At 38.4% G+C, this 17,892-nt stretch overlaps 2 protein-coding genes across 6 annotated transcripts in view; one reads left to right on the forward strand and one right to left on the reverse strand.

The window, feature by feature from the left end:
• Positions 1–1,621: 1,621 nt before the first annotated feature.
• LOC132257115 (putative dual specificity tyrosine-phosphorylation-regulated kinase 3 homolog) lies at positions 1,622–13,141 on the forward strand. Of its 4 annotated transcripts, none has more exons than XM_059753881.1 (7): positions 1,622–1,855; positions 2,011–2,198; positions 5,135–5,566; positions 7,625–8,014; positions 9,501–9,868; positions 10,885–11,183; positions 12,603–13,141. In XM_059753881.1, exons 2-7 carry the CDS (start codon positions 2,049–2,051, stop codon positions 12,611–12,613), a joined length of 1,650 nt encoding a protein of 549 aa, XP_059609864.1. In that variant the 5' UTR covers positions 1,622–1,855; positions 2,011–2,048; the 3' UTR covers positions 12,614–13,141. The 4 variants fall into 4 exon arrangements, with proteins under 4 accessions (XP_059609864.1, XP_059609862.1, XP_059609866.1 ...); XM_059753879.1 differs by having other exon boundaries at positions 1,624–1,959; XM_059753883.1 differs by lacking the exon at positions 7,625–8,014 and having other exon boundaries at positions 1,643–1,959.
• Positions 13,142–13,221: 80 nt separating this feature from the next.
• The window catches only part of LOC132257116 (paired box protein Pax-6-like), a 33,229-nt gene continuing 28,558 nt past the window's right edge, over positions 13,222–17,892 (reverse strand). The window contains exons 5-7 of one of the 2 annotated variants that reach the window (XM_059753884.1): positions 16,411–16,604; positions 13,385–13,641; positions 13,222–13,330 (exon numbers count right to left, since the gene is read on the reverse strand). In XM_059753884.1, the coding sequence (XP_059609867.1) occupies positions 13,233–13,330; positions 13,385–13,641; positions 16,411–16,604 (549 nt within the window). In that variant the 3' untranslated portion in view covers positions 13,222–13,232. Of the gene's footprint in view, positions 13,331–13,384; positions 13,642–16,410; positions 16,605–17,892 lie in introns of those variants that run through there. The other variant, XM_059753885.1, reaches the window with a different exon arrangement.

Here is a 17,892-nt window from a genome sequence, read left to right on the forward strand (position 1 = left end):
ACAATTCCAGTGAAGCGTATGTTTCAGCTGGAACATTCAATAGCAACCCATTTTGGCTGCTATAATTTGCCATTGAAAGGCTTATTTTTGTTTTGCACTCTGCTGTGTTCGAACATTTGCAAGCGGTGGGATTCGAACACAAGACTGTAGCATCGAGAGTCAAACGCATTGACCACTGAGCCACAGCCGCTCGTCTTTAGAACTCAGGATCAAAATGTTTTAAAACGAATACCATCTACAAAATAAATTTTCAACTGCAGAATTAAACTACTAGCCTTTGTCTTCGCTGTTTATCAACCGATTTTAGTCAGGTCTTCACTAAAAACTTTAGTAGGCATCATGCTCTATTAGTCTATAACTTTCAAATCAGTTTAATTCGAAATCCGTTTTATATGTTGGTGGGATTTAAGTCTTTTTTTTTATTTATTATATATACGCTCGAGTCCTTTACATCCTGGGCTCCCCACCGATTAGGGCCTCGAGCGGCGGCTGCCGCCGACATTCATTACAGCCTCAGCGGAATAAACGGCAGAAACTCCCTCATCATTGACCGAAAAAGTACATCCACTTATCCTAAAACTTATACTAGCACAGAATATAAAACATATATGCAGGCTACGGGATATCGGTGGGGGAATTCGGGAGGCAAGGGGGTCGAGGGATAAGAGGCGGCTTAAGCTCTGATGAGCTTGTGGTGCCGCCAATGTGTCCAGTTAGGATTAATTAAGCTCTAACCGACAGAGAAAAACGGACGATGCAAACCATAATCCAGACTCCGGTGAGAAAGGACACTCAAAAACGGACTTGAAACGAGCAACAAACAGAAGTGAACCAAAAGCAAGAAAGAAAAAGAAAAAGAAGAAAGAAAAAGAAAGACAATAGAAGCAGGGAAAAAGAAGAGAGAAACATATTGAAGAAGTAACATGGAGGCATCTCACGGTTGGGGAAAAACTATCCACGCAAGACATTCCAGCGGCACGAAGAGCAATGGCGAGAGCCACATGTAACCAAGCAAACACTGGAACGGGCGGCACACATAAAGAAACCCACGACACGGAAGGAACCAGCGCGACACAGAGAGACCACCGAAAGACACAGTCACGCATTGCGGAGGCGCGTGTCCACTCCTGAAGGGAGAGGCGGCCCTACGGGATTAGTGTATATTTGGTATAGGAGAATAATAGGAGAGTAATATACTATCACTACTGCTAAAGTACTGGAAACAAAACCTACAACTTAATAACGCCGGCAGAGTCTAACCTGCCTTATAGTAGACATTTCATTGCATTATATTGAAAGTGGGGTGGCGTAAGATAACTTATGCCACGGCATCCAGGCCAACAGCGTGGTATATTATGCATCCCCAGGAGCACTTCCCACTTAAGGGCCAAGACACAAAGCTAACCAGTAATCCAGATTCTTGATTACTTTCAGACGGTACAGCTTTGGCCTTGTGTCTTTTATTGTTTCTTTTTTATGTCGTCCCTTTCCCATTATTCTTTGATTTTTTCCCACTCTTTGATGTACACTATATTAATATTTTCAAGATATGTATAATTTTCTGGTAATGTATTCGTATTATATTTCACAATCTTGGTAGTTCACCTTATTCTATTTTATGTTAATATTAATTTTGCGTATGGTAATTGTTTTGAAGTACTTACACAACCTCCATACTGTTTGCATTTTGACAGATGAAGTCCAACCGGGATGGCATCACTCTGTCAAAAATATTTTTTTTAATAGGAAACCCGGAGTATCACTGTGTGGGGTGCATTTCTGTGGCTGTTAGAAATAGAGAACGTCATTATTTCTCAGTAAAGCTGCTATTAAATTCAAGTGGCTAATAAATGTGGTAATTATTGCGAAAAACTTTGTATTATTATATGTTTTACCCGTAAAACCTTAGCCGTTTCCATGTGGTCTCTAAATAGTCCACTGGAAATCAATTGCGCACAGGTAAGCTATTTTTCTCAAAAAGATACAGTAATTACAATCATACTCATGCAGGCAACTGAATGTAAGGAGCTCAGAGGAGGCCAAAAAGAATGCCTAAATCGGACACGGAAGGTCTGTCAACATCTATGATACACTCAGGAGGCGAGTCACACTCGCTGATGGTAAAAACGCGCACGAGATTTTATGAGCATCACCCGGCTTACGAAGAACTGTACAAAAGCACCATGAGCCTACTCAAGGTAAACCTTATGGTTTTTACAACATTTTTTTTATAAAGTAGGAACGATTAGCTGCGTATAAGTTAAAGTGTATTTGACCAACTCGATGCATGTTTACTCCGAATATCATAAGTTAAAATCATATAAACACCTAAGGACCCTAATTATTATTGTTACAAAGGACAGGTAGACCATATGTGGCTTAGGACACTGCGACTGTAGACGCCTATTGTACTCAATCTGAGCAAGGTATCTTGGCGTAGAATAGGAACTCTAAGTTTGGTCGCTGAGGAAGGACACTCGCGAGTGCCCAAGAACTTCAGTCTCTGCTCTATAGGTGCCGGGCAGTGATGACCTCACTCCCATTAACAAGTTTGTTTTAACGGCGACAGATTGCCAATTTTCCGGCCAACCATAATGATTTTAAGACCCATTATTATATAAGGGGCATTGTGTGAGAGGCAATTTCAGTGAAGCATATGTTTCATCCGGAACTTCAACAGTAATCACGTGAAAGGCCATATTTTTGCATTCTGCTGAGTTTAAACAATTGCAAGCGGTGGGATTTAAATGTCCAACTGTCATATATGGGAGTCAGGCACAGGGAAAAAATTTGAACTTTTTTCTGAGTTGTAATTATGTTTCGGCCAGATTATACTGTAACAATGTGTGTGACGGAACAAAGGCCAAGAAAAACTTAACTCCTTTCCACTGTGGCACAACGTTTCGGAGTTTTATTTCTCCTTCCTCAGGTGTGCGGGTGTTTGGGGTGAAAGCTGGTCAATTTTTGCAGATTTATTGCTTCGGGGACCCTCATTCCCCCGATTTTGGTTTTGCGGCAATGAACGATGATCTTCGTCGGGCCACTCAGTGCTCAATGCTTCCCAAAATCAGATCCAGTTCATACAAAAACTCTGAAATAGTCTTAAAATGGAATCTGTAGAAACAGTAGAGAATTATATCTGTGCTGTCATGCTTCATGATTATCTTAATACAGTCCGCGGTATTTAAATCAACTTTTTGAGAAGAAACTCCACCCAATTTATCGCCCACATAAGCACTAACTCCACCCGCCCTATAAGAATCATTACATACTGCATGGAGCGTGTAGCCATCAATTGCATAGTGAGGGATTCGTCTTGTGAGACCCAGGTTTCCGTCAGAAAGATAATATTTGGTCGTTTAACCCCTCCAGCGCTTCCAGACTCAATAGTAGTCACCAGAAGATCTATGTTCTTCCTCATGCTCCGGATATTTTGCAGAACGATCTTGAGGTCCGCGTCAGAAGGCGCCCATGGAGGTGAATGGAGCATTTAAGTGGCCTGGCTGGCCACCTGGGCAGGCAAGTTGTCGAAGTCAGAGATAGAGTTGATAACGTAGAACCTTTCAGGGGTCGCACCTTCTCATCCTAATCACACCGTTGTCAGTCCACAGGAATTTGAAGTTGAGCTTCGTCTTCCACTCTTTTGCAGTCTTCAGAAGTTCCCGTCTGTGCGGCGTCAGTCGCTCATTGATGAAAATTTTGGTCTTGGCGTCAACCAGAAAAACACCCCTGAAGTTATTGTCTCGATGGGCCTTTTTCCTGGCCTTGATGATGTTCCTCTTCACCTCGTCACTGCGGAACTTGACGACAAGCAGATTTCTCCGCTCAGCTCTAATTGGCCTCATGTGTGCATTCTCGATATCAGCCGGAGAGACATCAATTTTCAGGGCTTCGTTCAGAAGGCCAGCGGCAAATTCCACACTGGGCAGCTGTTTCTCATTGTTCGGGACATTTTGCATCTCCAGTGCCGTTGACAAACCTCTTTGTGTGCGGTCATCGGATTCATTTGTTAGCTGTACAACTCGTTTCTCCAATTCATCAATTCGCCTCTCGGCGAGAAGATTCTTTGCCTCAAGCGAGGATTGTATCTCCCTCAACTCACGATTCTCATTGATTAACTCCTCCAGCAGATTGAGCTTATTGAAGACGTACGTGTGAAGATCATCAACTTTGTTCGTTAAAGTGACGATCGATGGAGATTCAGCAGAGATGGACAGCTTTCTCTGGTTCTTGGAGGTTGAGCAGGCTGGGCACTTAAAAGCAGATCTATTTGCCGCGATCGCGCCCGTCTGAGACGGTGATAAGTTCAGGCACTTGTCGTGAAACAGACTCTTACACGAGGAACACTCCAGAGAGGATCTCCCGCGCGAAATCTTCTCCCGACACGATTCACAATACAACATTCTGCAGATGCGATAGAGAGCACATCCGATCAGCTTGACTGATAGAACTGAACTTCTTTTCTGTATCAGAGAGGACACCTTGTCCTACTGTCGTAATAAATATCCATCTATCTAATTTTTCTCAAATCACCACCTATCACCCTCACTGCCACAAACTGAACAATCGGCATTCTCTCCTCAACCCTACTTGGGTTGCCAGATAATATGTGGTCGTCTCCTACTGTTATATTGAAAAATTAAAATTGGCTAAAAAATTATAATCTTTTGTTTTGTCCCTGAGGTTAGTGACTAATCTAGTGACAGCAAATTGGTTGTAATATATTGATATTGATATTTATTTCTACAGTAGGACAGATATCAGAATCGAAATAAAATCAAATTCAAATATTTTATCGCAAGCATGGGGAAAACAGAGTAGTTACTTTCCATTATAATTTTATTTTTATATTGTGTTCGGAATCTGATTTTTTCCTAAAATTACATTTATAATTTCTTGGCCATAAAATATGGAATCATTCGTAAAATTCGCGTTTTTCTGGCAGTGAAATTTTCAATATTTTTAATATAAAAATTCAATATTTTTAGATTGCTTCACATGTATACGATTTAGGATAATTGAAGGAACATCTAAATGTCTTCATAGCCTTACAGTTCTTTTTAATTGTTGAACAAAATTATTCTTGCGAGGTCATATAAAATTTTTAAATATAATTTGAATTTGAATTTTTCAGGTGGTAAATGAAGGGACTCACGATGAAGGTGGATCAGCTCCTCTTCTACCGCCTATCGTAAGAAATAATAACACCACTAGTTTAAACAATAATACGAGTGAAGAAGAAGCTAAGGATGCATCTGGGGCTCTTGAGCTTATTACCAAGGGTGAGGAGAAAGCGCTATTGGCAAACCCCATTACGACTGTAGCGAATCCACAGGATGTTCTCATGGCGTATCACCATAAGCTTACACCCTATGAGCGCAATGAGATACTCAACTATAAGCAGATCTATTTTATTGGCGCCACTGCGATGAAGCGACCTGGTGTAGGTGGTGCGAACAATTCTGACTATGACAACGATCAAGGATCCTACATTCACATACCACACGATCATGTCGCTTATCGTTATGAAGTACTTAAAATCATCGGGAAGGGCAGTTTTGGACAGGTAAATTTTAGTCACTCCTAATATTTGAAAAAGAGTAAACCAATGCAAACACTGAACTGATAGGAAACTTAAGCAAAACATTTTTTCGGGAATGCGTTTCATTTAATTCGGCTTTGTTAACTAAAAACGAGTATGAATACACACTCACCATGAAAAGATGAAAACAGCCAATTTCTAGTACATTACTGCTTTCTATAATCTCCCTCTTCTACCGACGTTTCAATTCTGATAGGGGTCTGCTTCAAAGGCTAGATTGTAATATGAAACTTATAATTGATTTGTGAAGTGTATTGACAAGGCTTTACTGAGATCTACTGTGCAAGAGAACGCCCGTTTATTCCCTGACTCTTATATATGCTAGTAACAAAGGAAGTGATGGCCGCGCGCCCTCTAGCTTCAAACACAACAATTTGGTGAATTAACGGAGACGGCCTTTTAGTTAATTCACCAATTGAAACATAGCGGCCGAATCTTCACAACTTATAATTGATAAACTGAATTTTAACACTATCATGTGCTCTATCATTAACAATCGAGTCACCGTTTGTGAACTGTTTTTGTTAACAAACAGATGTGTGGAAATAGCATTCATGAGCAAATTTTGGAACAAAGTAGCCCAGACACTAGTTAGCCCCCCTCCTCCCATCTGTCAAAAGAGAGGCAAGACACATCAGGTTTTATGTTAGGAAACAAAAAGAAGTAATAGCACGCACAAGGGCTCGCCATAATTAAAATTTGCCGTGAAAAATTAGATTCATCGATGTATAATTTATGTGAGAATGCCATAGACGTGCGAAAAATTGAATTGAAGAAGGGTTAATTTCTTTTTCATCCTGTTGACCAATCTGTGATGAATTTTGGTTTGTATTCACCTTCTCCCAGATCTCTTCAATAATTGCTTCATGTAGATCCAGAATGACACATATTTCACAGGCAGTATAAAATTCCTGACTATTCCCGTCATTATTTTGCTACAAATTATGAATTTCTCTTGTAGTGTCCAATTTGCTATCTCGGACACCAAACTCACAAATCCACACAAAAACCTTTATTTTTATCGCCACTAAACTTCTCGATAGTATACTCGACACCTCGGGTGTTAAAAGACCTCATCTCACGAGAATCTTTGTCTTAGAATTTGAAGTCTGCCTCTTTGAATTCATTCTCATATCAATGGGCACATTGCTGCCATTTTTCTCCTCACAATCGTCTTTCGGGACCCTGAATGTGACGAATGTGATGTGTTGCCCTGAATGCGTTGCCTTTTGGGACTTTCTGGGACTCCTTTTCACAGAAATAAGATGCAGAGGAGCTAGATTTAATCTCCTTAGACTTTTCCGGGTCACTATTGAAATGATTTCCGTAGTCTTCAACCTATCTTTTATCTTGTCCCTTGATTGGTCCCATAATTATCTTGACCAGATTTGCCCAGTTCGCATCAAGGGGTGGCTAATGTGGGTTTTGAGTGCCTTAGCATCGTGCATCTCGCCTGCATCGCGATGCACGGAGATGCAAATTCTAGGGATTTTGCAAACATTTACAACTGCATCGCGGTATCTTCGATGCAATTTGATTGTATCTTGAACCAAGTGACACTGCATCTCCGACATTACCTACCCCTTGGTTCGCATCGAAAGTACCATTTCGTGCATAATTTTTCACGTGCACTTCAGAACGCCGCAGTCACTCCACGCTTTGCGCCGAAGCCCTAACGCTCCTATTCTCACTACTTCAATTTCTACTCGTATGTTTTTAATTTCAATGTCGATTTGTCGAACCCCAGTGCAAATAAATGTTGAGAACTTTTGTTCATGTTTCGTCCACTTACTAATTTTGCTTTAAAGCGTTTGTTCAATTTTTAATTTTTTTTACTGCTCTCTCGAAATCTTGCTCTCACACTTCTTCATTTAACACACTCTTCACAAATATTCACACTATTTGTCTCCAAATACGTTTCGTTTCTCTTAACGAAATTTTTTCCACATGTTATATATATATATATATATATATATATATGTATATATATAATATTACTAATAATGAAAATTATGTTTGCAGGTAGTAAAGGCATACGATCATAAAACACATCAACATGTAGCACTAAAAATGGTGCGAAATGAAAAACGCTTCCACAAGCAGGCGCAAGAGGAGATACGTATTCTCTATCATTTGCGCAAGCAGGACAAAGAAAATACACTCAATATCATTCATGTATATGATTATTTTACATTTAGAAATCATATGTGCATAACATTCGAATTGTTATATATTAATCTGTATGAGTTGATTAAGAAAAACAAGTTTCAAGGCTTCTCATTGCAACTTGTACGAAAGTTTGCACACTCGTTGCTCATCTGCCTGAACGCACTCTATGACAACGGTATTATCCATTGCGATCTGAAGCCAGAGAATATTCTACTCAAACAACAAGGAAGATCTGGAATTAAGGTATTTTCGATTTCCTAGTCTAATAATAGTTTATTATATTAAACACGGAACAGTCTTTATTTTCTCTTAACTCGTTTTTATTCTATTACCGACGTTTCAAAGAGCTTTTTCTACTTCTTCAGGGCTGTAATTTTATTGTTTGGTGTCACTATTTATATAAATGGGGTGAAATTGTTATTCGTACTATGGAAAAACCGTTGGTGACGGTGAAGTTTAAATGTATTATTACCCGCACATTCACCACACTGGGATTATTATTATTATTGGGTTGGAGGGGAAGGAACGAAGACCTAGGGCACCGCGAATATAGAATTCTATTGTACTGGGATTTCCCGGAAGGGGAATTTTCCGGAAAGGTGAATATATATACACCATTTTGTAATTTTTCTCACTTGGAAATTTGTTGTATGTGAAGTAGAAGCTTGAATTAAGAAAGCTTTTGAAAACCGCTGTTGCAATCAATTCGGAAGTGGAAATATCCTGATAAGCTGTGGTTCTCATTGGCCACGCATCAGGAAGTGGTGCTAGTGCAGCGCAATCGATTTCCCGCGCGAGCAGCACGTCGAGAGGAGAAAAAGGACGCCACTGTTTGAGACGACTCAAACAAGACTATTCAGAAGAATTCCGCGTGCCGAATTAAGGCTCTGGACAGGTTTCTAATAGTTGGTCTCATTGCAGCTTAAGCAGATTTAGTGGCGTGCCTCTAAGGCGCTCATAAGGAAGGAGAATTCATGGAGGAAATTGTATTCCAATAGGTAAAGCATATTCCCGTGAGCAGCCTCTTAGGCTCAAGGAGTAGGAGTTTCATGCGGGATTTGTATGTTCCAACAGGTAATCCACACGTACATAATGAAAATTAGGGGTGAATTTGTTTCTCATCTCACTTGGCTCACTCCACTCCAACTCGTTTGCTTGCATTCGCTGCACTGATCGATTGTCTCCACAGTTTCAACTCCAGTCCTCTCCACAGCTGTGGAACTCCTCCTCCCCGTCCTCGGATGCTGTTGCCTAATTTTAATCCTGTGTAATATTCCCGCGTATTACCGAAACGTCGTTAATAGAATAAAAGCGAGTGAAGAGAAAAGAAAGGCCGTCCCGTGTTTAATCTAATCTCAAGATCCGGCTGAAAACACAACAATAGTTTATTAAAAAGTTTATTTAGTAATAATACTTTAATAAAAGAAAATTATGTATAGGTACTTTCGTTACGAGTAATGCATAATTATTTCGTCATTAGAATTTGCAAGGATCGTAACTGCATTTTGGCAATCTGCAGTTTTTTTACATTGGGCATTTTTGGGTAAATTCTGTGGTTTTAATTCCATGCAAGAATAATGAAACCACACAACTTGTATATTCAAAGTTACTAACTATAATTTTTCCGTATAGTAATCGCAATACATATATGATTGTATTTAATTCAGCACTTCATTTTAAAACGCTTTAAAGACACAAATCAGTTATTTTTAGGTATTTCTATTTTCAGGTAATTGATTTTGGATCGTCGTGTTATGAAGAACAGCGTGTTTATACGTATATTCAAAGCCGCTTCTATCGTGCCCCTGAAGTGATTATGGGTTTACGATATACAACTGCAATTGATATGTGGTCTCTGGGTTGTATTCTTGTGGAATTGTATACAGGTAGTGCTCTGTTTGCGGGAGAGGATGAATTCGACCAGCTGTCATGTATCATGGAGATGCTGGGTATGCCTCCTGAGAAAATGTGGGAACAGTCAAAAAAGCGTTCTACATATATAACGTCCAAAGGATACCCAAGATATTGCCGGTTGTCCACAAATCCAGATGGGACCACTAAGATGATACCTGGAAAAACGCCACGTGGAAAGTTTAGGTGAGATTAAATTTTATTACTTTTTTAATACAAAAAATGGCTTTAATGTCCCGTTGAGGGACACAACCTCAACTATTTGAGGAGATATTCAAGAAGAGTATAGTGACAAATTGCCAATATTCCGATCAACCATAACTATTTCTAAAATTGACCTTCATATATGTCGGGACAGAGCGTGAAAACAATTTCTGTAAAACGTATGTTACAGCTGGAACGATCGACTGTAACCTACTGTTGAACAGGCTGCTCTAATTTTCCATTGAAAATCTTAATTTTTTGCAATCTGCTTTGTTCGAACATTTTCAATCGGTGGGATTCGAACATAAAACTGTAGTGTTGAAAGTTAAATGCGTTACCTCACATACAAATAAACTCTTCAGAGCCCTGCAAATAATTTCTAAATATGTGGGAGAAAGAAGAAAAATATACGAAACGAATAGCGTAAAGCAAGCCAGAAAACTGATTGCTCTGCAGTAAACTTATTTATCCGCAGAAACAAAATATTGTGTTATCACCAAGAGGTTGCTAATGTCGGAGATGCTGTGTCCCTTGGTCCGAGAAACAGTCAAAATGCATCCGAAGAAGCCGAGATGCAGTTATGTTTAGAAATTTTGTCTATATTCGCGAATTGTCGGATTGAATTCTAATTTAGATTTTTTTTCAATAAAACAGACGAAGCCATAAAGAACTAGAATTTCGTGCAAATGCCTCAACATTTCATGACGATCAGGAAATGAAACGGCATTAAAAATATTCCGGTGTCGAATTTGTATCTCCGTACATCGGAATGCAGTCGAGATGTAAGATGCTATAGCACTCAAAACCAACATTAACAACCCTTTGGTTTTCACCATTAGGTCCTTTAGATCTCAGAAAGATAAAAAATAAGCTTCTGAGATGTACTACAGAGAAGAATTTTTTTTTTAAGTTATTCGCGATCTTTTTATAGATTATATCAAATTCATAAACAGACCGAAAAATTATAATAATTTTAATAAAATTGTGTATTGTTACAGGTGCTTGCCGGAGTCTCGCAGTCTTAAGTCGGCACTCAAGGGATGTGATGATCCTTTATTCATTAACTTCATTCGATGTTGCCTGGAGTACGATCCTATACAAAGAATGAAACCGTGGGCAGCACTCCGACACAGCTGGTTCCGAAGGCGCTTACCACGGCCACCTGATCCCGATATGGTTGCTTCCGCCTCCACCCTCGTTTCTGCCAGCATGCAAGAAGCACAACCAGCTGTATACAAGAAGTTCGCGAGCAAACAATCACCAAGTGGCTCCACACTCTCACATACGGAGGCAGAAGGTAAGTCTGGATCTTCTCCGAAAATAAAACATCAAAGTCTTATAATTATTTAAGACATTAATGATAATCTAAAATTTATGTAAGAAGGATATTTTTAGCATTTTGAATACAGTAGCAAAAACTTTTTCATCTTACTGTCTTCTAATCTTAGAAGTGTTATCCTAAAAGCAAGAAAATGCGAAAACAGGGGCATGAATCAATAAATAAATTATATTATATTATTATTATTATTATCTTGCGGCGCTGTTGACGCTCATAACGTAAGAGACTAATGGTATATATGGCATATTAAAGAACGTCTAGACACATATTTAAGTAAGAAGATAATCGAAATTGGTTGGATAACAGCGAAGATATGGTCCAATAAAGGTGTAACCTAAGACCCCTCATCTCCACTACCAACACAACAAGCCCCATACAACCAAAATATACCGTTCATGAATTGCTTTAATTTTAGTTAAGAATAGTGGTGCAAGAGCAACAGAGTGAATTAACGTATATAGGGCAGTTGGATACTATTTCATATTATAGGTCAGACGAACGCGGTTGGAGGAAACGCATCTCTTTTGCTTCATTACTTAACATGATTAAGTGCACGGACAACAATACCCTCACAATTCCTTTGTCCTCTCTCGTCTACCGCTTCATTTCCGATCAGAAAATATTACTATACTGAAAATTAGAGTGAAAAGAATTATTAAAAAAAAAAAGATTTCTTCTAAAAAGCCCCTTCTAAAACTAAAAAATTGTTGAATGGAAAAAGCAAAATTTCCTCATAACATTTCCCTATGATATATTCGAGCTATGTCATTTGTATATGCTTTTATCTATTCATTTAAATCTAGTGATTAGAGGTCATTGGTTCATATAAGCCACAAAAACTATAGGGCCAAGAACAGTCCCCTTAATTGAATTCTTTCTCGAATCTGTTAATCATTAGTCACCGATCAGGATTGATCACATGATTGTGGAATCAAAATATAAATGCTCTCATCATTGCGCAATGTCCGCGCTTCTACTTTAAAAGTCTCTTATCTACATATTTTCAGCAATAAGGCCAATATTCTCCAGTATTGCACAAAATAGCTCAAAAAAGGACTTCATGCATATATATTTAGGTACTTATAAGTAAAGTGGTACCGAAAGGTACACAGAAAACAAATTTAAGGAACAAATAATTACTGCTTGCTATAATATAGATAATATATAATAATACAGATTTTTTTATTTAGGAAAATCTGTATTATACTTCTATCAGGTGTACACTGTTCCTCAGTGAGATAAAAATAAAATCTAATCTAAATCTAATCGATATTTTTGTAATACCAAACTATGTGCAGAAAATTGAAAATATCTTCTCGGAAACAACTCTTTGCATTATATAACACCACTTACCCTGTATTTTGTTCTCTCTTTCAGGGACAATGTAAGTGCGAAACTCTAAAATCAACGCAAGTTTCGCAAAAGAATTATCACCATTGACTGAGCAGTATATTTAAATGGTAATCCCAGAGTTAAACATTCAATTCGTGGATGTACGAAGGAATGTGGCTACAACACTCAGATCTCAAAGTAATATTGTGTGTGACATTGTATGAATATAAGTTTTAAAGAAGTTCCGGATTTTTTTGGAAATTTGTGTATACATTGTGCGACTGTGGAATTATATTTAGTTTTAGAATACAAAGTTAGTGAAGAAGATGGTTAACATTTTCATCATTTGTTGCGTAACTATGCTATAACGAACGTATGAGGAAGATGGAGTAGTATAATGCATACTCTGTGACAACTGAATTGTTATTGTTAGAAAATTAGGTTATAAAACGCAAAGAACTATGAGGCGAGCGCTCCATTGTGGAAAAAGAACCACCATGATTATTGGTTCTTACGGTGTCTACACCGTCAACTCGTCAATTACCCCCTGGCAACAATAAACGCATTAATACAATATGACAAAATCTTGTTGCTTTTGCTTGTCATCTTTACTTCATAAAAATATTTCCTCCCATCTCTTGATTACTTCAGTAAGCCGTTTTGTCTTGGACGGCTTCAGTGTAGCAACGTGCGCCCTCGTTCAGTAGATTCTTCTGCACAGCACCACGAACGACCATCAGCAAAGACTAGGTCTGGATATTGAGGAGCCATACCTAGTATTAATAAATTATTAGACAGTAATTTTAAATTCAAACTTATATTATCACCTGTGGTGCCACTAGGAGGTGGGTAAGTAGAACTACTGTAGCAAGAATGAGTTGTACTGCAGTGTCGCTGCGCAGCTGAGAAAGTTAGGGGCAGATCATAGGCGCTGGAAGTGCTAGTAACATGATGTAAAGGAGTCATTGAACCTCGGACCATTTGACATTGGTACGGAGATGATAATTCACGTCCTCCGCCCGCTACCATACCAATTGTCTGAGATGACGCCATCGGTTGCGTAAAGCCTACCATGGGAGCCATGCTGAAAAGAGAATAGAATTATATGTACAACAGATTACATTGAAAATTATTACATTATACATGATTTAAAATATCATGCTTTAATTGATAATTGTTGACACAAAAAGACCTTTATCATTATTATGTTCACCTTGTTCCGCTTTTTGAAATTGACAGTATATCAAACCCAAAAGAAAATATGCTACATCCCACCCATGTCGACCCGCAATGAATCTTAGCCGTCATCCTGCTATTAATATGAAGCTGTTTTTTTTAACTATTTCTCCTAGGATTTTAAAATAAAATTTTTGTATCTTTTTTAAACTCAAAAGGTATCTATTAGCTATCTTAATATATGAAAAGTAATTATGTACTGAAGATTCATAAATTCAATTCGTTGTTGTTAAAAAGCACCGGTAAACATGATGAATGGAGCCTAAAAATTTCCTTGCTATCAAATCGGAGAAAAAAATCGAATAAAATAGCCTCTGAAAAGCTAAACATAACGAAATCTGACGAAACATAAAGGGGTTTCGTGTTTTCCCATCTACCGACAGTTTGAACGGCCGCCGGCCATCTTTATGTGACTAATAATGGTGCTGAGGTGAAGACAGGAAAAGGTGACGGCTCGGCGAAGTGAGGCTCGGTCAGCCTCTTGCCAGTAGTCACTTTTCCTCGCCTATCTCCAAATGGCGGAAGCGGTTGAAAGTTGTGTGCAACCCCTCTCCTCTTCCGATGAGAGATGGCACAGTGACTAATAACTATTTAATTCAATATTTATTGCTTGATTAATTATAGGTGTGTTAACTCTAATCGGTGGGTTCTCAGAAGTGAGAAGTAAATTCTAAGAAGGGATGCCAGATGGGCATTCTCTTCGCTACGCGAGTGACCTCTGCGGGCTGGTACCCAACAGTAATTTAGTAAATATTCAATGGAACATTTTCCATGTGAATTTCATTGAATTATTCTTATGATAGAGACGTTTGTAGTCAGAAAGATGTACACTTACACGCCGAACAGACTCAACCTTTATAACAGTTGAGGGACTTTTTTCGAGCGGGGACTTCTCTCTAGAGCACTCGTTCTAAGACCCTTTTTTGCTCTAGCGCTTTGGAGCTTTCGTGCTTCTGTGCTAAAGTTAAGCAGACAGCGCCGATTTTAATGCTAAACGCGGCGCTATCGGCAATTACTCAGTTATACTTTTCAGACAGCAAAGTATCGCGGAAATCGACATAAAATATCTCAAATTAACTATTTAATTCTCCGTCATAGCCAAAAACACAAATTTAAAGTGCATTTTACGCAAGGTTTTTATTTCTCTCTTTTCCCACAAAATTAAAATTATACAAAATCATAAGCATTATTTTATATGGAAGTTTTTGGTGTCAATTCTTACAGAATTTTTGAGATAATTTGGCTAAAAATATATAAAGGTCGCGACTCATTGCATTGTTAGTTCCGTATTTAATACCACGAATGGTGAATATTCTGAGTAAACGCTAGCGAGAGCGTCAGCGAGATCTAGAGCCGGGAATCAGGTTGAATCACACTCCATCAAAAAGCGTTGATCTTTATTCGCGGCGTCTTTTGGTCCAAGAAAGTACAGAAGGTGAGCTGGTACTGCAATATTCTGGATAGATCTTGGAAGAATTCCCCTGAAAATATCATAATCATTAACTTCTAATCATGATTTAATTTGATTTTAATTACTCACCGTAAATTTTAATTCGGGACGAAGGATTTCCTGATAAAAACTGATGATTAGGCTCGCTCTCAATATCTGATGGCTCGCTCAGTGTCTACCGCGTATTCTCGTGTTGTTTCTAAATCAGTTCACAGTGATTCTTTTCCTCCAGAAATCGTCCTATTTCAGTTTGTCAGCAATGCATTGGCGTGATGCTGAAGAATATGCGCACGGAAGACGTTCTTCGGCAATTTCTCTCTGAGCTCATCTTCTGCAACTCGCCTTGCAGTTGACCGGCCTTTATCATTAATCCTTCGCAGAAGATGCAGCTTTTTATTCGGAAACATCTTCCACTCTCACTTCTCTGCAATATTCTTCACGTCTTGCTCACTAATTTCACGAAAAACTAAATATTTCCTGCCAATTTCCAAAATATTGGCCTCGGAGTGACGTTCAAACACATTGGCACAAGAGTAGAACAGTCCGACGAGTGCCGAGCGGCTGTACTAATCACCCGAGCTGTGACGATACTTGAAAAAGGCACCCTACAGTGTCGATTCTCTTTTTCACTCTGCCACACAGCTGAGTATATTAACATGTTTTTCACGAAAATGAGAATTTTCACGGTAAAAATTCATATGAAACGTTAAATAAATGCAGAGCGAAGGTGATCAGATCGTTTTCCGCGATCTTCCCGAGCAAAAATTGGCAGAAATAGGCATTTTGGGAAAAAAGGTCCCGTAAGGGCGTAAAAAAGTCCCGGGTCTGTGTAATCAATGTAAAAAGCCCAGTCTGTTCGGGGTGTTAAAGTTTCACTTTTGTGAGACAGTGAATAAAAAGAGAGAGAATGAATTCATGCGCTGATAATATTGTCAGTTGGTCGAAATTGTGTTATGTTATCTGGTGGTTGTGCAATTACATGGTTTCACAAATATAACCTAAGAATAAGATTTTTTTGGAAATTATAGACAAATAATACACCTACATATAATTTGAATGAAAATCCAGTGGCATAAACTTACCTAAAACAATAAAATCTTATTGGTACAAGTTCAGAACAATAATAAAATACACTTTCGATCAATATAAGATTTCGTTTTTACTTACTTGTATGAGTCAGAATACATAGGGCAATTGAGAGGCGGTACGAAAGGATTAGAGCTATGCGTACGTGGTGACCCTGATGGAGCTAGATCTACAAGTGTGCCATGATCGACTGGTAGATCTGCGGGGGGTGTGCGCCGCTGATTACGTAATTTTTCCTCACGCCGCCATTTGGCGCGTCGATTAGAAAACCATACCTGTAAAAAAATCACAAATTCTAAACCATTTTTATTATGCGTCAAATATGTTCATCTCATGTTCTGAAGTTTAATAGAGTTTATTGCTCCAATCACAAACAATTTTTTTTTTCATATTTCGATTTTTTAGCGTATATCTACGGTGTGCTTTATGAGTGTCTAAACTATGCCAATCTAAAAAAGAGTTTTTTTTTTTAATTTCTGATGAAGATATATTTCAATATATGAACTAGGAACTAGGCAAACAAAATTGGTGATATTTGCTTTCAAAACGCTTCTGAGCTGGGAAGAAGCCTCCTGCTAAGGAGCTGGGAGTGATGGCTTACATAAAGAGTGCAATGACATCAGGCTGTGACTGGTGAATTTTACCATGAACAGAAGCGCCTGCTTTGCTTGATTGCCACCTACGTTGACTCTTGGCTGTTTTTGCCATTTGTGTTATGTGAAAAAGATTTTCCTGAGAGGCCTCCTATGCTCCTGCTGTTGACTCGCCCCCATCGGTCCGTCCATCTCATGTCGTAGTCAAGATACCAATACGTCTTAGTCTCAATATATTCAATGTCTACTCAACAAAACCACAAATTCGCGATAGAATACATGTTATAGCTTTTTTTAGGACATATTTTGTCAGTGGGTCAAAGACTCTGTATATTCCATAAAATATGCTAATTTTAGCAGCATCTCATCTCAGAAATTGTATTATGATCTCCATATTGCTGATGATGTCAATTGTCCAGTCAAAAAGAAGTTCATTGAAATTCCATAAATATAAATCTTCATGTTTAAGATTCCAGAAAGACAGATTCAACAATAATCTCCGAACGACTTCTTACATTGCGTTACTTTCTATGGTTCAGGACAATCACATGAAAACGCGGAGTTATTTACGCAATTCACCTCGTCTGAAGTCAAACGCAATTTCAACATAGATCTTTGGGCTAGAAAAGACACCAATAGCACACGAATACAAAAAAAAGACACATTTTAGGTTTCGCCGGCTATTTTGCCTATTATTGCTTAAGGAATGCTGATAAAGGCATAACTGAATGTCATGTTTCCTATTACTTAAATATCTCAATAATGAGCACTCCAATACTGAGTATTGGTTTACATGGTTCCTAAAACATCTATACTCAAAATTTGTAGATGGACCAGATTACTTAACCGTAATAATGCACACTTTATTTGTTTTGTTTCACAACTGCCTTCACAACTTTGTGCTTTTGTAGACTTATAAATTTACCAGCTCGACAAGCATAAAAACTTAACGATAAAGTTGCTGTGTTTA

Source organism: Phlebotomus argentipes, unplaced genomic scaffold (assembly GCF_947086385.1).
Source record: "Phlebotomus argentipes unplaced genomic scaffold, Phlebotomus argentipes genome assembly contig_75, whole genome shotgun sequence".
Taxonomy (NCBI): domain Eukaryota; kingdom Metazoa; phylum Arthropoda; class Insecta; order Diptera; family Psychodidae; genus Phlebotomus; species Phlebotomus argentipes.